Source organism: Lepus europaeus, chromosome 19 (assembly GCF_033115175.1).
Source record: "Lepus europaeus isolate LE1 chromosome 19, mLepTim1.pri, whole genome shotgun sequence".
Taxonomy (NCBI): domain Eukaryota; kingdom Metazoa; phylum Chordata; class Mammalia; order Lagomorpha; family Leporidae; genus Lepus; species Lepus europaeus.
Window position 1 is genome coordinate 2,220,952 of NC_084845.1, and position 19,050 is coordinate 2,240,001.

The window sequence follows — 19,050 nt, forward strand, 5'->3', positions numbered from 1 at the left end:
GGCTATAAATCAGTTTCTAAGACTCCCTCCCTGAGTGTGATTAATCCGCTAGAGGCTTACGGAACTCAAAGCAACACTTAGGTTTGCTGGTTTATTATAAAGGGCATTGCAATGGATACAGATGAAGAAATGCATAGAGCAAGGCTTTGTGGGAAAGGACACGCCATCCTCCAGGAACCCCCGTACGTTCAGCTACCTGAAAGGTCTCCGAACTCAACCCTTCGAAATTTCTATGGAAGCTTCATTCCGCGAGCATTATTGGTTCAATCACTGGTCTCTGGTGATCATGTTAACCTTCGGCCCCTCTCCCCTCCCAGAGGCAGGGATGAGGTGGGGCTGAAAGTCCTAACCCTTCTAAGCCTACGTTAGTCTTTCCTGTAACTAGTCGCCACCCGGAAGCTACCTCGGAGATGCGAGCCAACAGCAAACCACTAGCATAGCAAACAGCTGCAGTTTGGAGATGGGAAGCATTTCAGGAGCTGGTCTGTGCACTCCCAAACAACACCTGTGTGAGCACAGCACAATTGTCACGGAGACACAGCCTTCGCTCTGCTCTCGCACATTCACCCACAGACTTCGGTCTCGCACTGGACTCTCCCAGCCCGCGCTCTCACACTCACCTCTACTGGTCTCTCTCACACACACACACACACACACACTCGGCCCCCCCCCCCCAGCCTCACACACGGACCGGACTTCCACACACGGCCGTCTCTCGCGCTCACTGGTCGCTCTCGCTGACACCACCTCCCCCGGGTCTCACTCCGGACCCCCACGGTCACGCACAGGTGCACATCCCCGCTCCAGCCGTCCCAGTCACCTGCCGATCGGAGCCGGGCCTCCGCGGCGCCGCGCCAGCCTCAAGGAAATGTCGGCCCGGAGACGGCGGGAGCCCCCGGGGCTCCCTGAGCCGGGGTCAGAGCAGCCTGCGCGGCAGATCCCCGGGTTCCGACTCCCAGACAGCGCACGGCGACTCCCTAGCCCGGTCCGGAAGCCACACACTCAGCCCACAGGAGTCAGGAGCCGACGCCGGAAACTACGGTGCGCAGGCGCCTGGAGGAGGCGGGGAAAGAGGAGGACGCCAGCGGGTGGGCGTGGCTTAGCGGAGAGGGGCGTGGCTTCAGGCGGCTCGGCCCAGGCCGCAGTAGTGGATGGCGCAGAGGGGGCGGGGCCCAGGATTTCGAGGGCCTGGCGGGAAGGGCGGCAGTGCGCGCATGCGTATAGAGTACGCTGTCCAGCTCCGGTCTCCCGCAGACCTTAGGCGTCCCTGGTTACTGCGTTCCGCGGGCGTGCGTCTGCGCCCCTGGGTGCGGCTTTGGGACCGCGCCGTCTGGGGCGGCTTGGAACCCGAATTGTGACTCCAGCCGTGGAGCACCCGTAACTCCAGCTAATTCGTGCCTTTTTCTTTCTTTCTTTCTTTCTTTTTTTTTTTTTAATTTTTTTGACAGGCAGAGTGGACAGTGAGAGAGAGAGAGAGAGACAGAGAGAAAGGTCTTCCTTTTTGCCGTTGGTTCACCCTCCAATGGCCGCTGCGGCCGGCGCACCAAGCTGATCCGATGGCAGGAGCCAGGTGCTTCTCCTGGTCTCCCATGGGGTGCAGGGCCCAAGCGCTTGGGCCATCCTCCACTGCCTTCCTGGCCACAGCAGAGAGCTGGCCTGGAAGAGGGGCAACCGGGACAGGATCGGTGCCCCGACCGGGACTAGAACCCGGTGTGCCGGCACCGCAGGTGGAGGATTAGCCTAGTGAGCTGTGGCGCCGGCCATTCGTGCCTTTTTCACTTGCAAAATGGGCACGCCACTGTGTCCAGGTGGGCGTGTTGGGAGCCACGCCGCTGGGATGGGACCCCGGGCTGCGCCTCGTCCCGGTGGAAATGGTCCCGGTTTCGGGACTAGCGCCTGACTTGGGGGGCACAGCAGAGAAGAGACGCAGTTCCCTGCTTCTGTTCGGGTGGAGGGGGCGGACCACACATCAGAGTCAAAGCAATGCTACAAGGAATGGAAGTGCAGAGAACGGTTCACGGTGCTGTTCTTTTTTTTTTTTTTTTTCTATTTTCTATATAATTTGATGTTTTGACATCTTAAAAGTCACTTCTAGGGCTCAGCGTTTGGCACAGCTCCTGGGACTCCCATATGGCATAGGCATATCAGAGTACCTCACTCAAGTCCCAGCTCCGCTCCTGATTCCAGTCTTCTGCCCATGCCGCCCATATTGGGACACCCAGAGTTCCCAGACCTTGGCTTCCACTTGGACATGCCATGGTGCAGCAAGGGATGGGCATTCTTTCTGTGTGCCTGCCTGTCTCTCTGCCTTTTAAATAAAATGAAAATAAATATGTTTTAAAAAGTCTTTCTGGGGCTGGCATTGTGGCATAGCAGAGTGAGCTGCCGCCTGCCAAACTGGCATCCCACATAGACATCATCTCGTGTCCCGGCTGCTCCACTTCCGATCCAGCTCCCTGCTAATGGCCTGGGAAAAGCAGTGGAAGATGGTCCAAGTGTCTGAGCCCCTGTCACCCATGAGGGAGACTGGAAGAGGCTCCTAGCACCTGACTTCACCCTGCCCAGCCCCAGCCCAGGCGTTATGTGCATCTGGGGAGTGAACCAGCAGAAGGAAGATTCTCTCGTCCTCTCTCTCAATCTGTCTCTCCCTCTCTGTGTAACTCTGACTTTCAAATAAAGAAGTCGTTAAGAACGTCTTTCTGCAGGGGACACTGGCTACGTGTCTACACTGTCGACCTGGAGGCAGAGGCAGGTCCCACAGGTTGAGGACTGAGTCCCACAAGACTACTGCCCCACCTCCCCCAGTTCTGATGCCAATCTCAAGTTCCACTTTTTTTTTTTTTGACAGGCAGAGTGGACATTGAGAGAGACAGAGAGAAAGGTCTTCCTTTTCCGTTGGTTCACCCCCCAATGGCCACTGCGGCAGGCGCACTGTGCTGATCCGGAGCCAGGAGCCAGGTGCTTCTCCTGGTCTCCTGTCGGGGCCAGTGGCCCTGGCCCGACATGAGATGCAGCAGGCTGAGGCTATCCCTTATCTAATCCTGTTTCCAAGACTTTTCGTCCCATATTCCTGCAGGCAGGATGTGACTTCTGATGAAGGTTTATGATGTTCTTTGCTCTATCTGCAGAGCTTGTACCCTGACCATTGCTACTTTGTAAACTTGCTCTGTTCCTGTGCTATGCATGATTGCACACAATGAATGTTATCTGTATGGGGTCTGGGGTATATAACCTTGTCTTTCTGTGTGCTCGGGGCTGGAGGCTGAAGAGTTTCTTCAGGGAGACTGCCTTCAGTCCCTCTCGCCGGGCCCCCTACTTTGGCCTGGAACGCGATGAGGCAATAAACGTGGTGATGAATTGACTGAGTGCTGCGTGTTTCCATGTGGTTTGTCGGGTGGCCTCCGACAGTCTCCCATACGGGTTCAGGGCCCAAGCACTTGGGCCATCCTCCACTGCACTCCCGGACCACAGCAGAGAGCTGGACCCAGAGAGGAGCAACCGGGACAGAATCCGGCACCCCGACCGGGACTAGAACCTGGGGTACCAGGGCCGCAGGTGGAGGATTAACCTATTGAGCCGCGGTGCTGGCCAAGTTCCATGTTTTATCTTTGCATGTGGCTGATAGGCTATAAACTGAGGTTCCTATGACCCCCTCTTTGGGCTCAGTAATTTGCTAGGGTAGTTCACAGAACTCGGGGAAGCATATGCTTACGTTCACCAGTTTCTGATAAAGTATATTTTAAAGGACACAAATGAACAGCCAGATGAAGAGACATGTAAGCTGAGGCCTGAGAGCTTCCATCCCAGGGAGTTAAGGTGTTTCACACTCCCTGGACCTGGCTATGTTCTTGTTCACCTTTCTGGAAACCTCTTGATCTCAGTCTTCTAGTTTTTGTTTTAATTTGTACAGAGGTTTCATTACATAGGCAACACAATTGGATCATGGGTCACTTTCAGCACTACCCTCCTCCCTGGAAGTGGAGTGGGTGAGGCTGTGAGTACCAACCTCTGCACCTCTTGGTCCCCCTGGCAAACATGCCCCATCTGAGGTTAGGATGGTTTCTACGCACTTCCAACAGTTAACTCAGGTGTGGTTGAAAGGAGCGCACTTCTGGCAATAGCAAAAGACTGACTTTCATCTTTGTTGCTCTGGGACTATCCAAGGGGTTATTTCAGGAACCTAGGAGAAAAGGCCAAATATTTTAACAGAAAATACTTATTCTTCCAGTGACTTAGGAAATTACAAAGGTTATAGGAAATGTGGACCAAAACCAATACATATAGCTATATATAGGATATATATATATATATATATATGTTTTATATTCAACATAGTTAGGCCAACAATGGCTGCATCTGTATTCAATAGGTACTTTTATCTTACCACTATTCCCTAAATGATATAATAAAACAACTACATATGTAGAATTTATATTGTATTAGGTATTATAAGTAATAATTTAGAGAGATTTAAAATATGTGGAAGGATATGCGTAGGTTACAGGCAAGCATTCTGCCATTTTACCTGTGCGTTTCTTAACTTACAGCAGGTCTTGGAACCAAACCCTCAGTGATACTAAGCGGATTCTTGTATGGGAATACTGGTTCAAGGCCTGGCTCTCTGCTTCTGATGAACATTCGTGATAACGTGCCTAGAAAGGCAGCAGAAGGGGACTCAAGTACCTGAGCAGAGGATGGCCGAACTGCTTGGGCACCTGCACCTATATGGGAGACCTAGAAGAGGTGCTGGCCCCTTGACTTTATCCTGACCCAGCCTGAGCCACTGCAGCAATGCAGGGAGTAAACCAGCAGAGGGAAGATCTCTCTCTCTCTCCCTCTAACTCTTTGAAATAAATAAATAAATCTTTAAATAATAATAATAACATGGAAAATTAATGACCACTGATTACATATTATGCTACAAAGAAAACCATGCTAAGTTGTCAACATATATAGAAATAGCATAACATCTTTGGAATTTCTTGAGATTTATTTACTTATTTGAAAGGCAGAGATAGAGGGTCTGGCGCTGTGGTGCAGTGGGTTAACTCCCTGGCCTGAAGCGCTGGCATTCCAAATGGGTGCTGATTCAAGACCCAGCTGCTCCACTTCCAGTTCTCTGCTACAGCCTGGGAAAGCAGTAAAAGATGGCCCAAATCCTTGGGCCCCTGCACCCACGTGGGAGACCCAGAAGAAGCTCCTGGCTGCTACTCATAGAATGGCAGATGTCCTAAACAACACTCTGGCCTCAGAATCAGCCCTCAAGGCATTCGGATCTGGCTGAAGAGCCCATGAGAGTATAGTAGGCATGGAAAGCCAAGATATCATGGAAAAAAAAAAAGACCTAAATGAATGATCTCTGTGAGTGAAATCCCAGTGGAAAGAACGGGGCCATCAAAGAAGGAGGTACCTTTCTCCGAAGGGAGGAGAGAACTTCCACTTTGACTATGACTCTATCGGAATAAGATCAAAGTCAGCGAACTCTAAAGGCTTCCATAGCCATGGCAACTCATGACTAGAGCCTAGGGAGATTACTGACGCCATGAACAGGAGTGTCAAATTGTTAAGTCAGCAACAGGAGTCACTGTGTACTTACACCCCATGTGGGATCTGTCCTTAATGTGTTGTCTAATGTGAAGTGATGCTATAACTAGTACTGAAACAGTATTTTTATACTTTGTGTTTCTGTGTGGGTACAAACTGATGAGGTCTTCACTAATTATATACTGAATCGATCTTCTGTATATAAGGAGAATTTTAAATGAAAAAAAAAACTTGGTGTTAAATTGGAAATGGCATAGAAAATTAATTAATTTTTTAAAAAAACTATTATGTAGGATCTCTGTCTTTAATGTGCTGTACATTGTTATTTAATGCTATAATTAGTACTCCAATGGTAGTTTTTTCACTTTATGTTGCTATATGGGCAAACTGTTGAAATCTTTACCTAATATGTACTAAACTGATCCTCTGTATATAAAGAGAATTGAAAATGAATCTTTATGTGAATGGAAGGGGAAAGGGAGCGGGAAAGGGGAGGGTTGCGGATGGGAGGGAAGTTACGGGAGGGGGGAAGCCATTGTAATCCATAAGCTGTACTTTGGAAATTTATATTCATTAAATAAAAGTTTAAAAAAAAAAGAAGAAGAACTTCCTGGCTGCTGGCTTCGGATCAGCACAGCTCTGGCCATGTGGCCAACTGGGGAGTGAACCATCAGATAGAAGACCTATTTCTCTTTCTTCTCTCTAATTCTCCTCTGTCTCTGTAACTCTGACTTTCAAATAAATAAATAAATAAATAAATAAATCTAAAAAAAAAGAAAGGCAGAGATAGCGAGCATAGGAGAGAGAGAGAGAGAGATATCTTCCATCGGCTGGTTCACTCCCCAAATGTATGGAACAGCTAAGTTGGGATAGGCGAGGCCGAAGTCAGGATCCGGGAGCTATTTCTGGGTCTCCCACATGGGTGTCAGGGGCCCAAGCACTTGAGCCATCTTCTGTTGCCTTCCTGGCAATTACCAAAGAGCTGGATCAGAAGTGGAGCAGCCAGGACTCAAACCGGCACTCATATGGGATGCCAGCTTTACAGATGTTGGCTTAACCTGCTACACCATAATGTCAGCCCTGGGTTTTCTTAGCAATGGCTACAAATCGCCAGAAAAAAGAAAGTACATAAACAAAAGGATCTTCCATCTCAAAACATCTCAAAGCATCACTTCCTAGAGTCTTTGATGTACAAATGAAAATACTTTCTTTGAGTTTAAAAACAACTCCAAAAGGGTTTATGTCTGTACACACACGTGTCTGTTCATTTAGCAGACATGTGGACATATTTTCTAGCTGTTGTTGGAAGGCAGAGAACAATTCACCCCAGTAGCATAGAATGAGCTTAATGCCCAATCTTGATGCATCATTTCATCCTGCACTGAAGGCAACCAAAGTCCTCCGCAGTTCTTGATCCTAGGTTTGGGTCAGGCCAAACATAAGGTGATTCTGGAACATCCTGTTATCCCATAAAGTCAGAAATTGCTCTTAAAAAAAAGTTGGGAGGGACCAGCACTCTGGTGTGGTGGGTAGGACTGCTGCCTGTAGTGCCAGCATCCCATGTGAGCATCATGGATTCTCTGTTGCTCTTCTTCCAATCCAGCACTCTGTTGTGCCCTGGGAAAGCAGTGGAAGATGGCCCAAGTGCTTGGGCCTGGCACCCACATGGGAGACACGGGGAAAGCTCCTGGCTTCAGATCAGCACAGTTCCAGCCATTGCAATCATATGGAGAGTGCATCAATGGTTGGAGGACTTTCTCTCTCTCTCTCTCTCTCTCTCTCTCTTCCTCTCTTTAATTCTGCCTTTCAAGTGAATAAATAAATCTTAAAAAAAAGTAGGGAGCACATGACAGAAAACAAAAAGACAGGTTGAAGGATTTCCTGGTGGTTAAATGTTGGGAACACTGAGCACCAAGATTTAACCATCAGTCAACTTCATAGATAATGAGGAGCTTCTGACTTTACAAAGTAAATGAATTAACAAATGAATACAGACAGACAGGGAGGGAAGCTGTGTCCTATAGTTTGTTGCCTATTGCCTGTAAATGTGGAGAGAATGTTGCAGTTGGAACATTTAAATAATCATAGTAAAGACTGATTTGGGTTCCAAGTTATGGATGAAAAATCTGGTTTTAGAAAATTTGATGAAGTAGTAGGATGTTTACATCTCTTCAAGTGTCTCCTCACAGAATGACTATATATTGCCAAGGAAAAAGTTATGAAATAATAGAGAAATGAAAACAATAGATAGGGAAATGGACAGCCCCTTGTCACAGGGATCAAAGTTAACACCAATGAGTGTTAGATGAACATGTGCTAAAACTGTGACACTTGGAGAAAGATTCCAGCCCTGAATGCTAGAACAGCAAAATCAATGTAAGGATCACTCAGCTGACAAACGGTGTGTGTACAGCCACCACCTTCTTTAAAATGTCAAGGGACAGAACGTTAAAAGAAAATGAAGAGAAAGTTATGCTGCTTTCCTCGCTGACCAAGACATTTGGAAGCCCATTTCCTTACATCAACATGCCAGGTTCTGGAAACATTATCAGTGAGGAGTTTTGTGGGGATGCAATGGATCTTGTGCTACTGTCTGAATGATCGTGTTCCTCAAACTCATATGTAAAAATCTGGTGGAAGTCCCAGAGACCTCCTGGGGAGGTGATTAGGTCATGGGTGAGGGTTTTGAAGAATGGATACCTGCCCTGAAAAACCAGGCCCCTGGGAGCTTGTGACCCCGACCCAGTGTGAGGACACAGTGAGAAGGCACCCTCAGTGAATCCAGGCTCGAGCCCACATGAGGCACTACAGCTGCCAGCAATTCCAGTCTCTAAAACAGGTGGCAGTAACTTTCTGACTTTTTAAGCTTCTTGTCTCCTGGTATTTTCTTGTAGTGAGCCAGTGGACTGAGACACTTTGGGTGTGAGGCCACATTGGCTCAGAGATGCCCTCTACCTTGATTCAGAGAGTGGGATACCGGGAAGTACTCTGTTGACCCAGGAGCCCTCCAGCCTCTCACTTCACTCAGGACCCTTCAAAGCCAAAACATGGCTTCAACCTGTTAAGGACACAACATGGCCAAACAGCCTCTGGCTCAGGGGAGCCACAGTCCTGGAGTCTTGATGCCCAAGGGTCTAATGACATTGACACAGGAAGACATGGTATGGCAAACACCAAACATGTTTTTTCACTTGTGTTGTTCACTGGGAACCGAGACGCAGATTCATGACCTCAGGGCAAACATGGTCCCAGGTCTCCTATTGGGGGATTGCTGCGAGATGACTTCCTAATATCCAAGTGCCATTAAGGGGCGAAGAAATAGTCACATCTTAAATATTCCAGCTTCCTGTACTCAGGACTACCCGGACCTGGACAATGGTCTAAAACACATTGTCCTCTTTTTCCACAACTGTGTGTTGGGCACCTGCTGCTTCATCCCAGCCCAAGGTAGTCAATGTGAGCTCCACCTGCGCCTGCTTGACCACATGCCTGCATCTCTGGCTGTGGTCTCTAAAGACAAGTTGGGCATGCTGGCTGGTCCTTTCCTTCTTCTGCTCCTGCAATTCCCACTCTCTCTGGGCAGCTTAGACATGCTCTCCTGCATTAACCGCATGAAGCCCGGCCTGTTCAAGGATGGGGATCTGATTGTTGGGGTTTTTTTTCCACTTTATTTAATTGAATATAATACAGATCACCAAGAGTTCGCTATCAAACCAAAGGCATTGAAAGAACTGTATTTTGACAGGTAAGTCTCTTATCCATCTTTGGTTATTTTAGGAAACCCAACTCTACTTATCTCCAGATGATTCTGTCAACAGACACAGTGTGGTAGGTCAACTATGCCATGAATCTGCATGCTCCTTTGCTGCCCTTATGTACCACACTGCTAGAGTTTAAATATTGTGGCTGCTGCCAGTAGCTGGTGGCTCCTCAAAGCTGAAGATAGAGTAACTCCTCTTGCTTAGATTCCATCTGCCTTCTACTTCTGCAACCCTCACCCCTTAGCCTGGAGTCCATGCCCAGAGCTCTTGCTTTCCCCCATGGCTGGGTATAAACAAAGAGAGACTCAGACCCTGGCGTTTGAACGGTAGCCTCACTTTGGTGGTTATCCCTGAAATGGTGTCAAGTCAAGTACTTCAATGCCAGACCGGCTGATAGGATAGCAGAAGAGCCTGGAGCAAAAGTTCCCTTCCATTGGGTATCACGCAATTGTCAGAGTTCCCGTCCCACAGCTGGTCAATGCTCTCACCTAGCACAGAGACCAAGACATCCAAGATCTTGCCCCTAGCAGGAACAGACACCTGCTAAGGTCCTTCAAGCTGTAAAGTTCTGGAATCCATTCCTGCCTGAGGTCTGTGTACCTGCAGTGCTGGAAGTCCGGCTAGGACACAGCACTGCTCCCCTAGCTGTTTCTTATTCCCTCCATGCGGCTGCTCTCAGAGTGCTGGGGACTTGAATTTCTTCTCTTTTGTATTTAATTAAGTGTACGTCCGTCTTATGTCCTGGCCTTTGAATGTGTCCTTGATACAATTATTGTGTGTGTTGGTGGGTGTTTCCATCTATCCTTTGTTGCTGCTTTGTTTTGGAGTGTGGTTTCTCTTTCTTTGGCCATCCCCATAAGAATTCTCTATAGGACACCATCAAAGTGTTTTGGGGGAAGATGGAGAAGCATCTTTGTAAGTAAGAGCTGCAGTGTTTTTGGTTGCATGACATGCTCTGTTCCAATGTGCTACTATGTTCTCTAGGTTTCCCTTTATAGTTCATCAATCATTAGCTGTTTTGTCCATTTCTTCCTATCCTTTCTTCTCCATGTAACTCCCAGAGGGCCCTTTAACATAACGTTGTTCTTGTTGCTGTTACTACTGTGTGGAATTATGTTTAAACACCTCTCAGGTTGTGCTGTGGCTGCTGATGCTGGCATTCTGCTGGGCCTGGGTTGAAGATCCGAGGAAGCTAAAGCAGAGTGCTTTCCTGTATTGGACTATATTTGCACAGGGTTGTATGATGGCAGAAGAGACGAGTTATTTTTCCAAGCCATGAGATAGACCTTAGGATACTCTCCCATGGTCTAGGAGGATGCCTGAGGAAGGGTTATGTGCATCTCAAGGCCTCCTGGAATTCCAATAATCTTGAAATTACAGGAAACTTTTACCTAAATTTCTACATATACATGTCAGTAATGAACCAAAACAGGGTGGTTTTCAATACAATTCCTTTAGTATGGTTTTCTTTTCTTTTTTTTTTAAAGACTTTTTATTTATTCATTTGACAGGTAGAGTTACAGACAGAGAGAGACAGAGAGAAAGGTCTTCCTTCCAGTGGTTCATCCCCCAAATGGCCACTATGGTCGGAACTGCGCCGATTTGAAGCCAGAAGCCATGTGCTTCCTCCTGGTCTCCCATGCAGGTGCAGGGGCCCAAACACTTGGGCCATCCTCCACTGCCTTCCTGGGCCACAGCAGAGAGCTGGACCAGAGGAGGAGCAACCTAGACTAGAACCTGGTGCCTACATGGGATTCCGGTGCCGCAGGTGGAGTATTAACCAAGTGAGCCGGGCCCCTAGTATGGTTTTATTATCTAACATCATACCATAAGTATGTGTTGTAACAATAAACATTAATGTTATCAATTTTAGAGTTTGTCCAACATACTTTTTGGATAATAGGGTAACTTTTAAAAGAAGATTTATTTTATTTGAAAAGCAGAGTTAACAGAGAGAGAGGGAGAGACAATCGTCCATCTGCTGATTCACTCTCCAATGGCTGCAACAGCCAGGGCTTGCCAGATGGAAGCCTGGAGCCAGGAGGCTCCTCTGGGTCTCCCACATGGGTACAAGGGCCCAAGGACTTGGGGGCATCTTGTGCTGCTTTCCCAGGCCATAGCAGAGAGCTGGATCTGAAGTGGAGCAGCCAGGACTAGAACCGGCACTCATACGGGTGCCAGCGTTACAGGTGAGCTTTACAAACTGCGCCACAATGCCAGTCCCTTGAGTGACATTTTTGGTGTTTTATAAATAAAAGTATCAGCAGCATACTTGGTGACACATCTTTGCACACTAATAAGAGCACAGGAAATGAACTCTTAATAGAGCAGTGAGGACAGTAAGCTTCCTTCTGACTTTTTACAAATAGGCTAAGTCTTCCTAGATGCACTGTTTGACATGCTCACTAGGAGCACTTATGAGTATCTGTATTCTGTACTAACAGGAAGTCATTACTCATTTTATGTTCGCCAAATCTGTTACATGATGAGGGGAGAACCATATATACTGTCGGTTCCCTTTGTCATTTTTTATCATGTAGTTCCTGACTTAAGACTGATTACTCATGACCTACCTTTATTCCCTTAACCTATGTCTGTTAGTCTCAAACGTGTTGCTTTCTTTTTAAAAATCCATTTGAGAGACAGGCATAGAGAGCATACTCCCATTCACTGATCTATTCCCACCCACTATATCCAGGGTCCTGAAGTTGGGAGTGCAGAACTTAAGCCAGCCTCCTAAGTGTGTGGCTGGAACCCAATTACTTGAACCATCACGGTGCCTCCCAAGGTCTGCATTAAGAGGAAGCTGGAGGCAGGAGCTCGGGCCAGGAATTACATTTTAGTAGTTTAATGTGGGATTAGGTGTTGTGTAATCTTTAGATTAGATGCCCATCTCACACACTTTTTGTTTCTATGAGATCAGTTTATATATTTGTTTTATTTTTATTTTTCTTTTGACAGGCAGAATTAGACAGTGAGAGAGAGAGACAGAGAGAAAGGTCTTCCTTCAGTTGGTTCACCCCCCAAATGGCCACTACAACCGGTGCACTGCGCTGACCTGAAGCCAAGAGCCAGGTGCTCCCTCCTTGTCTCCCATGTGGGTGCAGGGCCCAAGCACTTGGGCCATCCTCCACTGCCTTCCTGGCCACAGCAGAGAGCTGGCCTGGAAGAGGAGCAACCGGGACAGAATCCGGCGCCCCGACCGGGACTAGAACCCAGGGTGCTGGTGCCGCAGGTGGAGGATTAGCCTAGTGAGCCGTGGCACCGGCCTGAGTTTATATATTTGTACAAGAGTCACTTGTATATGTCCAGCAAGTATTTCACATTCTTTTGTCAATTTATGTATTCTTGGTATCTTGATAGCACAGAACATGCCATCAATTTGCATGTAGAATAAAGTATATACATAATTTTTTTTTGTTCCTCTGGCTTTTTGGGTCAGAACAAAGATATATGTTTAATTTAAGTACCTTGAAACAACTAAAATTTGGTTTTGTTTAATCTGTGAAGTAAGAATATAACTTGGCTTAATATTCCACATGTTTAATCTTTAGGATTAGATGACTTTTCCCCACTGAAATAAAATATAAGCTTTGTTAAAAATGCAGAAATATTTTCAAGGCCATTTTACTGGTCTGTTTTATTGCACTTTTTAAAGTAATTCCACTGACACATTTACTTTACTGTGAGGGTCAGAGGACATCAAATATTCTTCCAGTTCATAGTTATCATAGTGCATCTGGTAAAGACATTTCCCCTATAATGAGTTTTCATTATTTTCCACTATGCCCCCAACACTGCATTGATTTTCTTGGAATGAGAGTTGAGTGTACAGGAGATGTTTCCAAAGAACAAGGTGTGAACTTGTTTGTGAGGTCTGGGTATGCCCTCCTTGCAGGTTGCAACCTAAAAGTTACCAGTATCTTCTGGCCTTTATATTTGCCACTGAAGAGGTCAACAGGAACCCACACCTGTTACCCAACGTGTCCCTGGGATTCGATCTCTACAACGCCATCCATAGTGAATGGAAGACCCTGGAGAGCACCCTGACCTGGTTGTCTGCAGTGGGCAAGGCCATTCCTAATTACTCCTGTGTGAGGAAGAGCAAGTCTGTGGCAGTCATTGTGGGAATCACCTGGGCGATTTCAGCACAGATAGGGACGCTGTTGGAACTCTACAAATTCCCTCAGGTAAAGGGAAAAAATATCTTTCCTCTTCAGGTGCCTTCTTAGGTGGCTTCAAGAGCACAAGAAGTGAATGGATTTATGTGTTTTCATAGCTCCAGAATATAACTGTGTATGTTAGTGTGTGTGTCTTCATTGGAATTTTACTTTTATATATTGCTTTATTAGAAAGGCAGAATTACAGAGAAGGGGAGAGAGAGAGCTATAGAGAGAGACATACACACACACACACACACAGTCTTTCATCTGCTGGCTCACTCCCCAAATGGCCACAACAGCCACGGTGGGGGCAGGCTGAATCCATGAGCCAGGAGCTACTGCTGGGTCTCCCAGCTTGATGGCTGGGACCCAAGGACATGGGCCATTTTCCCTGCTTTTGCAGGCACATTAGTAGGGAGCTGGTTCATATGTGGAGCAGCCAGGAATCAAACAGGCACACATACAGCTGCCCCACCACAGCATTCCTGGTGGAGAGGAGGATAGGGGTAAATGGCAGCAAGAAATAATTGGCTATGCACTGCCATACCTTGAAGTGCTGACTGCAAAGCTCTCTCAGTCTTCCAGAGAACCCTAGAGGGAGAGTGAAGTCCTGTTAACTGACTTCCAACACTTTCTCAAATCAACATCCAGCAATAACTGAGTGAAATCTTCTCAGAGCTAAGGGTGTGCATGCAGTGTGGTGCATCCCTGCATACATTCCGAGGTCTTGCTTCCACAGAACTCATTTGATACCACATCTTCATTCTCACTCTAGCTCACCTATGGTCCTTTTGATCAAATTCTGGGAGAAAATCATCAGTTTACCTACCAGATGGTTTCCAGGGAATCTTCTCTGGCCCTGGGCATGGTGTCCTTGATGCTGCATTTCCACTGGACCTGGGTGGGGTTGGTCATCTCTGAGGACACCAGGGGCATTCAATTCCTGTGGGATATAAGAGACAAAATGAACAAGAACGAGGTCTGTGTGGCCTTTGTGGAAATGCTCTCTGTCATGGGCAGGACGTATGCATCACTTGATTGGCACTACCACTTCAGAATCCTAGAATCAACTGCAAACGTGGTGGTCATTTACGGTGACACAAACTCATTAATGAGCCTGAGCTTCTCGAGACACGGGATCCTGGTGACGTGGAAAGTGTGGATCACGACATCACAATGGGATTTCATCACCAGTGAGGATGAACTCATGATGAACACATTCCATGGGACTTTGAGTTTTTCACACTCCCATGATGAAATCCCTGGTTTCAAGCATTTTCTCAAGACAATGAATCCTTCTAAGTACCCAGAAGACTTTTACCTCAGTAAATTTTGGTATCTCTATTTCCCCTGCTCGATTTCAATGTCCGACTGTGAGACGTTGCAGGGCTGTCCCGCGAATGCCTCTCTGGAGGATCTGCCAGTGCACGTCTTTGACATGAGCATGTCTGAAGGGAGTTACCACATCTACAACGCCGTGCATGCCGTGGCCCACACCCTTCATGAAATGCTTCTTCAGCGGGTAGAGGTGCAGCCAGTGAGGAATGGAGATGGGTTGACGGTGTACCCCTGGCAGGTACTGTATCTTGTCTGGGCATTTTTCCTGTGTTCCTTGTGGACCTGTCACAACACAGAGGCTGTGCTGATACTTAGCTATGTGGTGAATTGCTTTGGGGTTTGATGGGAATGACAGCGAGCTCTGTTGTTACAAAGTACGCAGCACGTGTGGCCATTATTCCCTGGCATTTTCAGTGTGCCACATCTATAGCTCTTCTAGCACTGAGCAATTTTACACTGAATGGCATTACAGAAGCTGGGAAGCTAGTCTGTTCATGACAACATGATGCCAGGCATCAACAAGGCTAATAAACAAAACTGACCTTAAGGAATTCTGCAAGTGTTTTAGGCCATAAATGTTATGATGTAAACTTGCACAGAAGGTAACCAAACTCTAATAAGTGGGTGGTGAGGGATTTAACTTTATTATAGAGACGTTTCTGAATTCCATATACAGTGATCATATTAATGTTTCATAGTATAGACTGGGTAGTTTAAAGAAAAAATTTCTTGTCTTATGGTTCCGGTGGTTGAAGTCTATGACCAAGTTGTCAGTAGGGTTGATTTCTTCTGAGGTCAGCCCCCTCGACTTGCAGAAGGCTATGCTACCCCTGTGTGTTCATAGTGTCTTCCCTGTGTGTACTGTGTCCAGACTTCCTCTTTTTCTGAGGAGACCAGCCAGACTGGATTAAGGACCCCACCAAGACGTCATTTTAACTTTCTGTGTCCTTGAGATTGTTTCTAAAGAAGGTGGTGGCTGTACATACACCATTTTGTCAGCTTAGTGATCCTTATGTTGTGTGTTCTAGTGTTCATGACTGGAATCTTTCTCTGAGTGTCATAGTACAGGCACATGTTCATCTAATACTCATGGGTTTAACTTTGATCCCTGTGAGAAGGTGCTGTCCCATTTCTCTATCTGTTGTGTTCATTTCTTTATTATTTTATAACTTTTCACCTGGCAATATATAGTCAGTATGTGAGAACATACTTAAAGAGATTTAAACATCTACCTACTCATTAAATATTACAAGACAAGAATTTAAATATTTTATTTATTTGATATGAGAGCTAGAATTTTAGCGAGATCGAGAGAGCAAGAGCGAGAGAACGAAAGTGAGAGTGAGAGCAAGAGAGAGAGAGAGGGAGGGAGAGAGAGGTTTTCCATACATTGGTTCACTCCACAAATGAACCAGGAGCCAAGTGCTTCTTCCCGGTCTCCCTGTCCAATCCAATGTTTGCACAGCCAGAACTGAGATAATTTGAATACTGGAGCTACTCCGGGTCTCCCACGCAGGTGCAGGGGCCCGAGCACTTGGGCCATCTTTGCTGCTTTCCCAGGCCACAGCAGAGAGCACGATTGGAAGAGGAGCTGCTGGGACTCTAGCTGGTGACCACATAGGATGACAGCACTGCAGGTGGCAACCCTATACCCCATGCCACAGCACAGACTTCTCCCTACCTTTTTTAAAAGAGCAACTTCTGAATTTATGGGATAACGTTATATTACAGAGTCACCTTATGTTTGGCCTGACCCAAACCTAGGATCAAGAACTGTGGAGGACTTCGGTTGCCTTCAGTGCAGGATGAAATCATGCATCAAGATTGGGCATTAAGCTCACTCCATGCTACTGGGGTGAATTGTTCTCTGCCTTTCAGGAAACAGCTGGGAAATATGTCCACATGTCTGCTAAATGAACAGACACGTGTGAAACCCTTTCAGAGTTGTTTCTAAACTTGAAGAAAGCATTTTCCTTGTCTTTGTTATACAAAGTGGAAGTGATGACTTAGTGAACAGACTTAAAAGCGATGGATAATGAGTTGCTTTGCTTCACTCTGCCTTCCCTCCTCCTTGGAGAGCCTCCCCACTGACTGTTAAGCAGGATGTGCCCTGGTGATTTGTTACAGCCCCTGTTAGTGCTCATTAGCTTTCTCCTTTCCTTTTTCTTCTCTGGTCAATAACTTGCCATAGCTCGTCCTACCCTTTCTATTTTGCGCATTGTTGCACAAGGTGGAAGTGGGTGGTTATCTGAAGTATCATAAGTTTCCACTTTATCTTTGTGTTTATATTTTTCTGTTGGTAGTAATTCCTTTACTTTACCACTTACTTTTCTTATTTCTCGATCTTCCCAGTTTTTCTTCCAGAAAGAGTTTTAAGCTTTTTGTTGCTTGGAGATGGAAGATCCTGTTGTGTATGCACTGTTTCTTTTCTGGTAATTTGTAGCCATTGCATTAAGAAAATCCAGGGGCTGCTAGTGTGGAGTAGCAGGCTAGGCCTTCATCTGCAATGCTGGTATCCCATATGGGTGCAAGTTCAATCCCTGGCTGCTCCACTTCTTTTTTTTTTAAAGATATTTATTTATTTATTTATTTATTTATTTTAGAGGTAGAGTTATAGAGACTTTGAAGGAGAGACAGAGAGAAAGGTCTTCCATCCATTGGTTTACCCCTCAACTGGCCACAAGGGCCAGACTTGAACCAATCTGAAGCCAGGAGCCAGGAGCTTCCTCCAGGTCCCCTGCATGAATAAAAGGGCACAAGCACATGGGCCATCCTCTGTTGCTTTCCCAGGCCATAGCAGAGAGATGGGTAGGAAGTGGAGCAACTGGGACTGGAACCAGCGCCCATATAGAAAGCAGTGCCACAGGGGGAGGACTAACCTACTGCGCTACAAGAACAGCCCTCTTATCTTTGAACTTAATGATGCAGAGTGAAGTTGGGTGTGGAGAAATGAGACCAAAGTGTCTGTTGGATAAAGAGGTCTGCAGTTGCCAGAGACAGAGTCAGAAAACCTGACTGGCCCTTTGGCACATTCAGCTCCCTCTTGCCCATCCTTCATTCTGCCACCAAGATGATGTTAATGATGCAATGACTGTGCCTGACTCACAGCTCTCTCAGGCTTCCATCCACCATGGAAGAGAATCCAAGAGCCTGAACGCAGCCCAGTAGGAAATATCAATGTGTTCCCATTTCTCAGGAGCATCTCCCATCTCTTTTGCTTCAAGCTTTGCAAAATTGCAGCAAGACCATGCTGCTGGGATTCTGTTCTTTGGGGCAAGGTGTTTGTTTCACCTAGAAAGACCATTCCTCTACTCATTTTCCTGGTCAGCCTCGCACAGATATATACCCACAGTGCAATTTTCTCTGCTATCCCTGTACTTGGTAAATCAAATTAGTGGATTTTGCCCCTGCTGAATAAGAAAATAAGTGATTTCTCATTAGATGTGTCATCTTTACTGGACCCTTGGTTACCCTGACATTTGATCAAATACTACTCTGCGGTTTCTGGTTGGTTGTTTTAGATGAGATGAGTGTTGAAGTTGGTGGACTTTGAGCAAAGAACGTTTCGCTTGCTACTCTGGCTGGGTCTCCTGTAGTCAGTGGAAGGTCTGAATTGAAAACCAAGACAGGAGACTTTGCAGCAGGCAGCTCTGGAATCTCATCGACAACTTCAGCAGGACACTAGACAAGGCCTGCAGCCTTGGCCTTCCTGCGCTCTGAGCCTCCTGGTCTACCCTGCAGATGTTGGACATATCAGGCCTCATAATGACATGGTCCAATTTCTTGGACTCAACCACATTTATTATGTTGTCACAAATAGAATAGTGTTCCTGTGGCTCCTGAGGTCAGGAGAAGGAGGAGTGTGGAAAATAGGTCAGAGGTGACAAATGTGTAGTGAGTGAAATGAGTAAGTCTGGAAATCTGATGCACACAGGATGACTACAGATAATAGTCTATACCGGAAATGTGTTAGAAGTGTGACTTTTAGTTACCTTTTTGGTGCACACACAAGAAAATACAACTACACAAATGACGCATATGTGACTTTGTTTGACTCAACTCTAAGATCGCTTTGTACAGGCATAAAAAAACATCATATTGTGCAATTTAAACCTGTACAGAAAAAGCACTTCAAAAGTAGTTGACATGATAAGTATTAAAAATTTTAGGTTATAATAGAAAATTAAATTTACACAATCAAAAATGAAAAAAAAAAGCTACATGTTATTAAGATGGATGAAAAG

The 19,050-nt window shown here is 46.3% G+C and overlaps 2 protein-coding genes across 2 annotated transcripts in view; one reads left to right on the forward strand and one right to left on the reverse strand.

The window, feature by feature from the left end:
* LOC133748806 (zinc finger protein 470) overlaps positions 1-1,018 on the reverse strand; it is a 126,544-nt gene extending 125,526 nt beyond the window's left edge. Inside the window, exon 1 of the mRNA XM_062177788.1 lies at positions 821-1,018. The gene's annotated coding sequence lies outside the window, so the exon portion shown is untranslated. The remainder of the gene's footprint in view (positions 1-820) is intronic.
* A 133-nt stretch (positions 1,019-1,151) lies between these two features.
* Positions 1,152-15,149, forward strand: LOC133748659 (vomeronasal type-2 receptor 116-like). Its single transcript, XM_062177590.1, has 3 exons — positions 1,152-1,354; positions 13,204-13,495; positions 14,244-15,149. Exons 1-3 carry the CDS (start codon positions 1,152-1,154, stop codon positions 15,147-15,149), a joined length of 1,401 nt encoding a protein of 466 aa, XP_062033574.1.
* Positions 15,150-19,050: the final 3,901 nt, after the last annotated feature.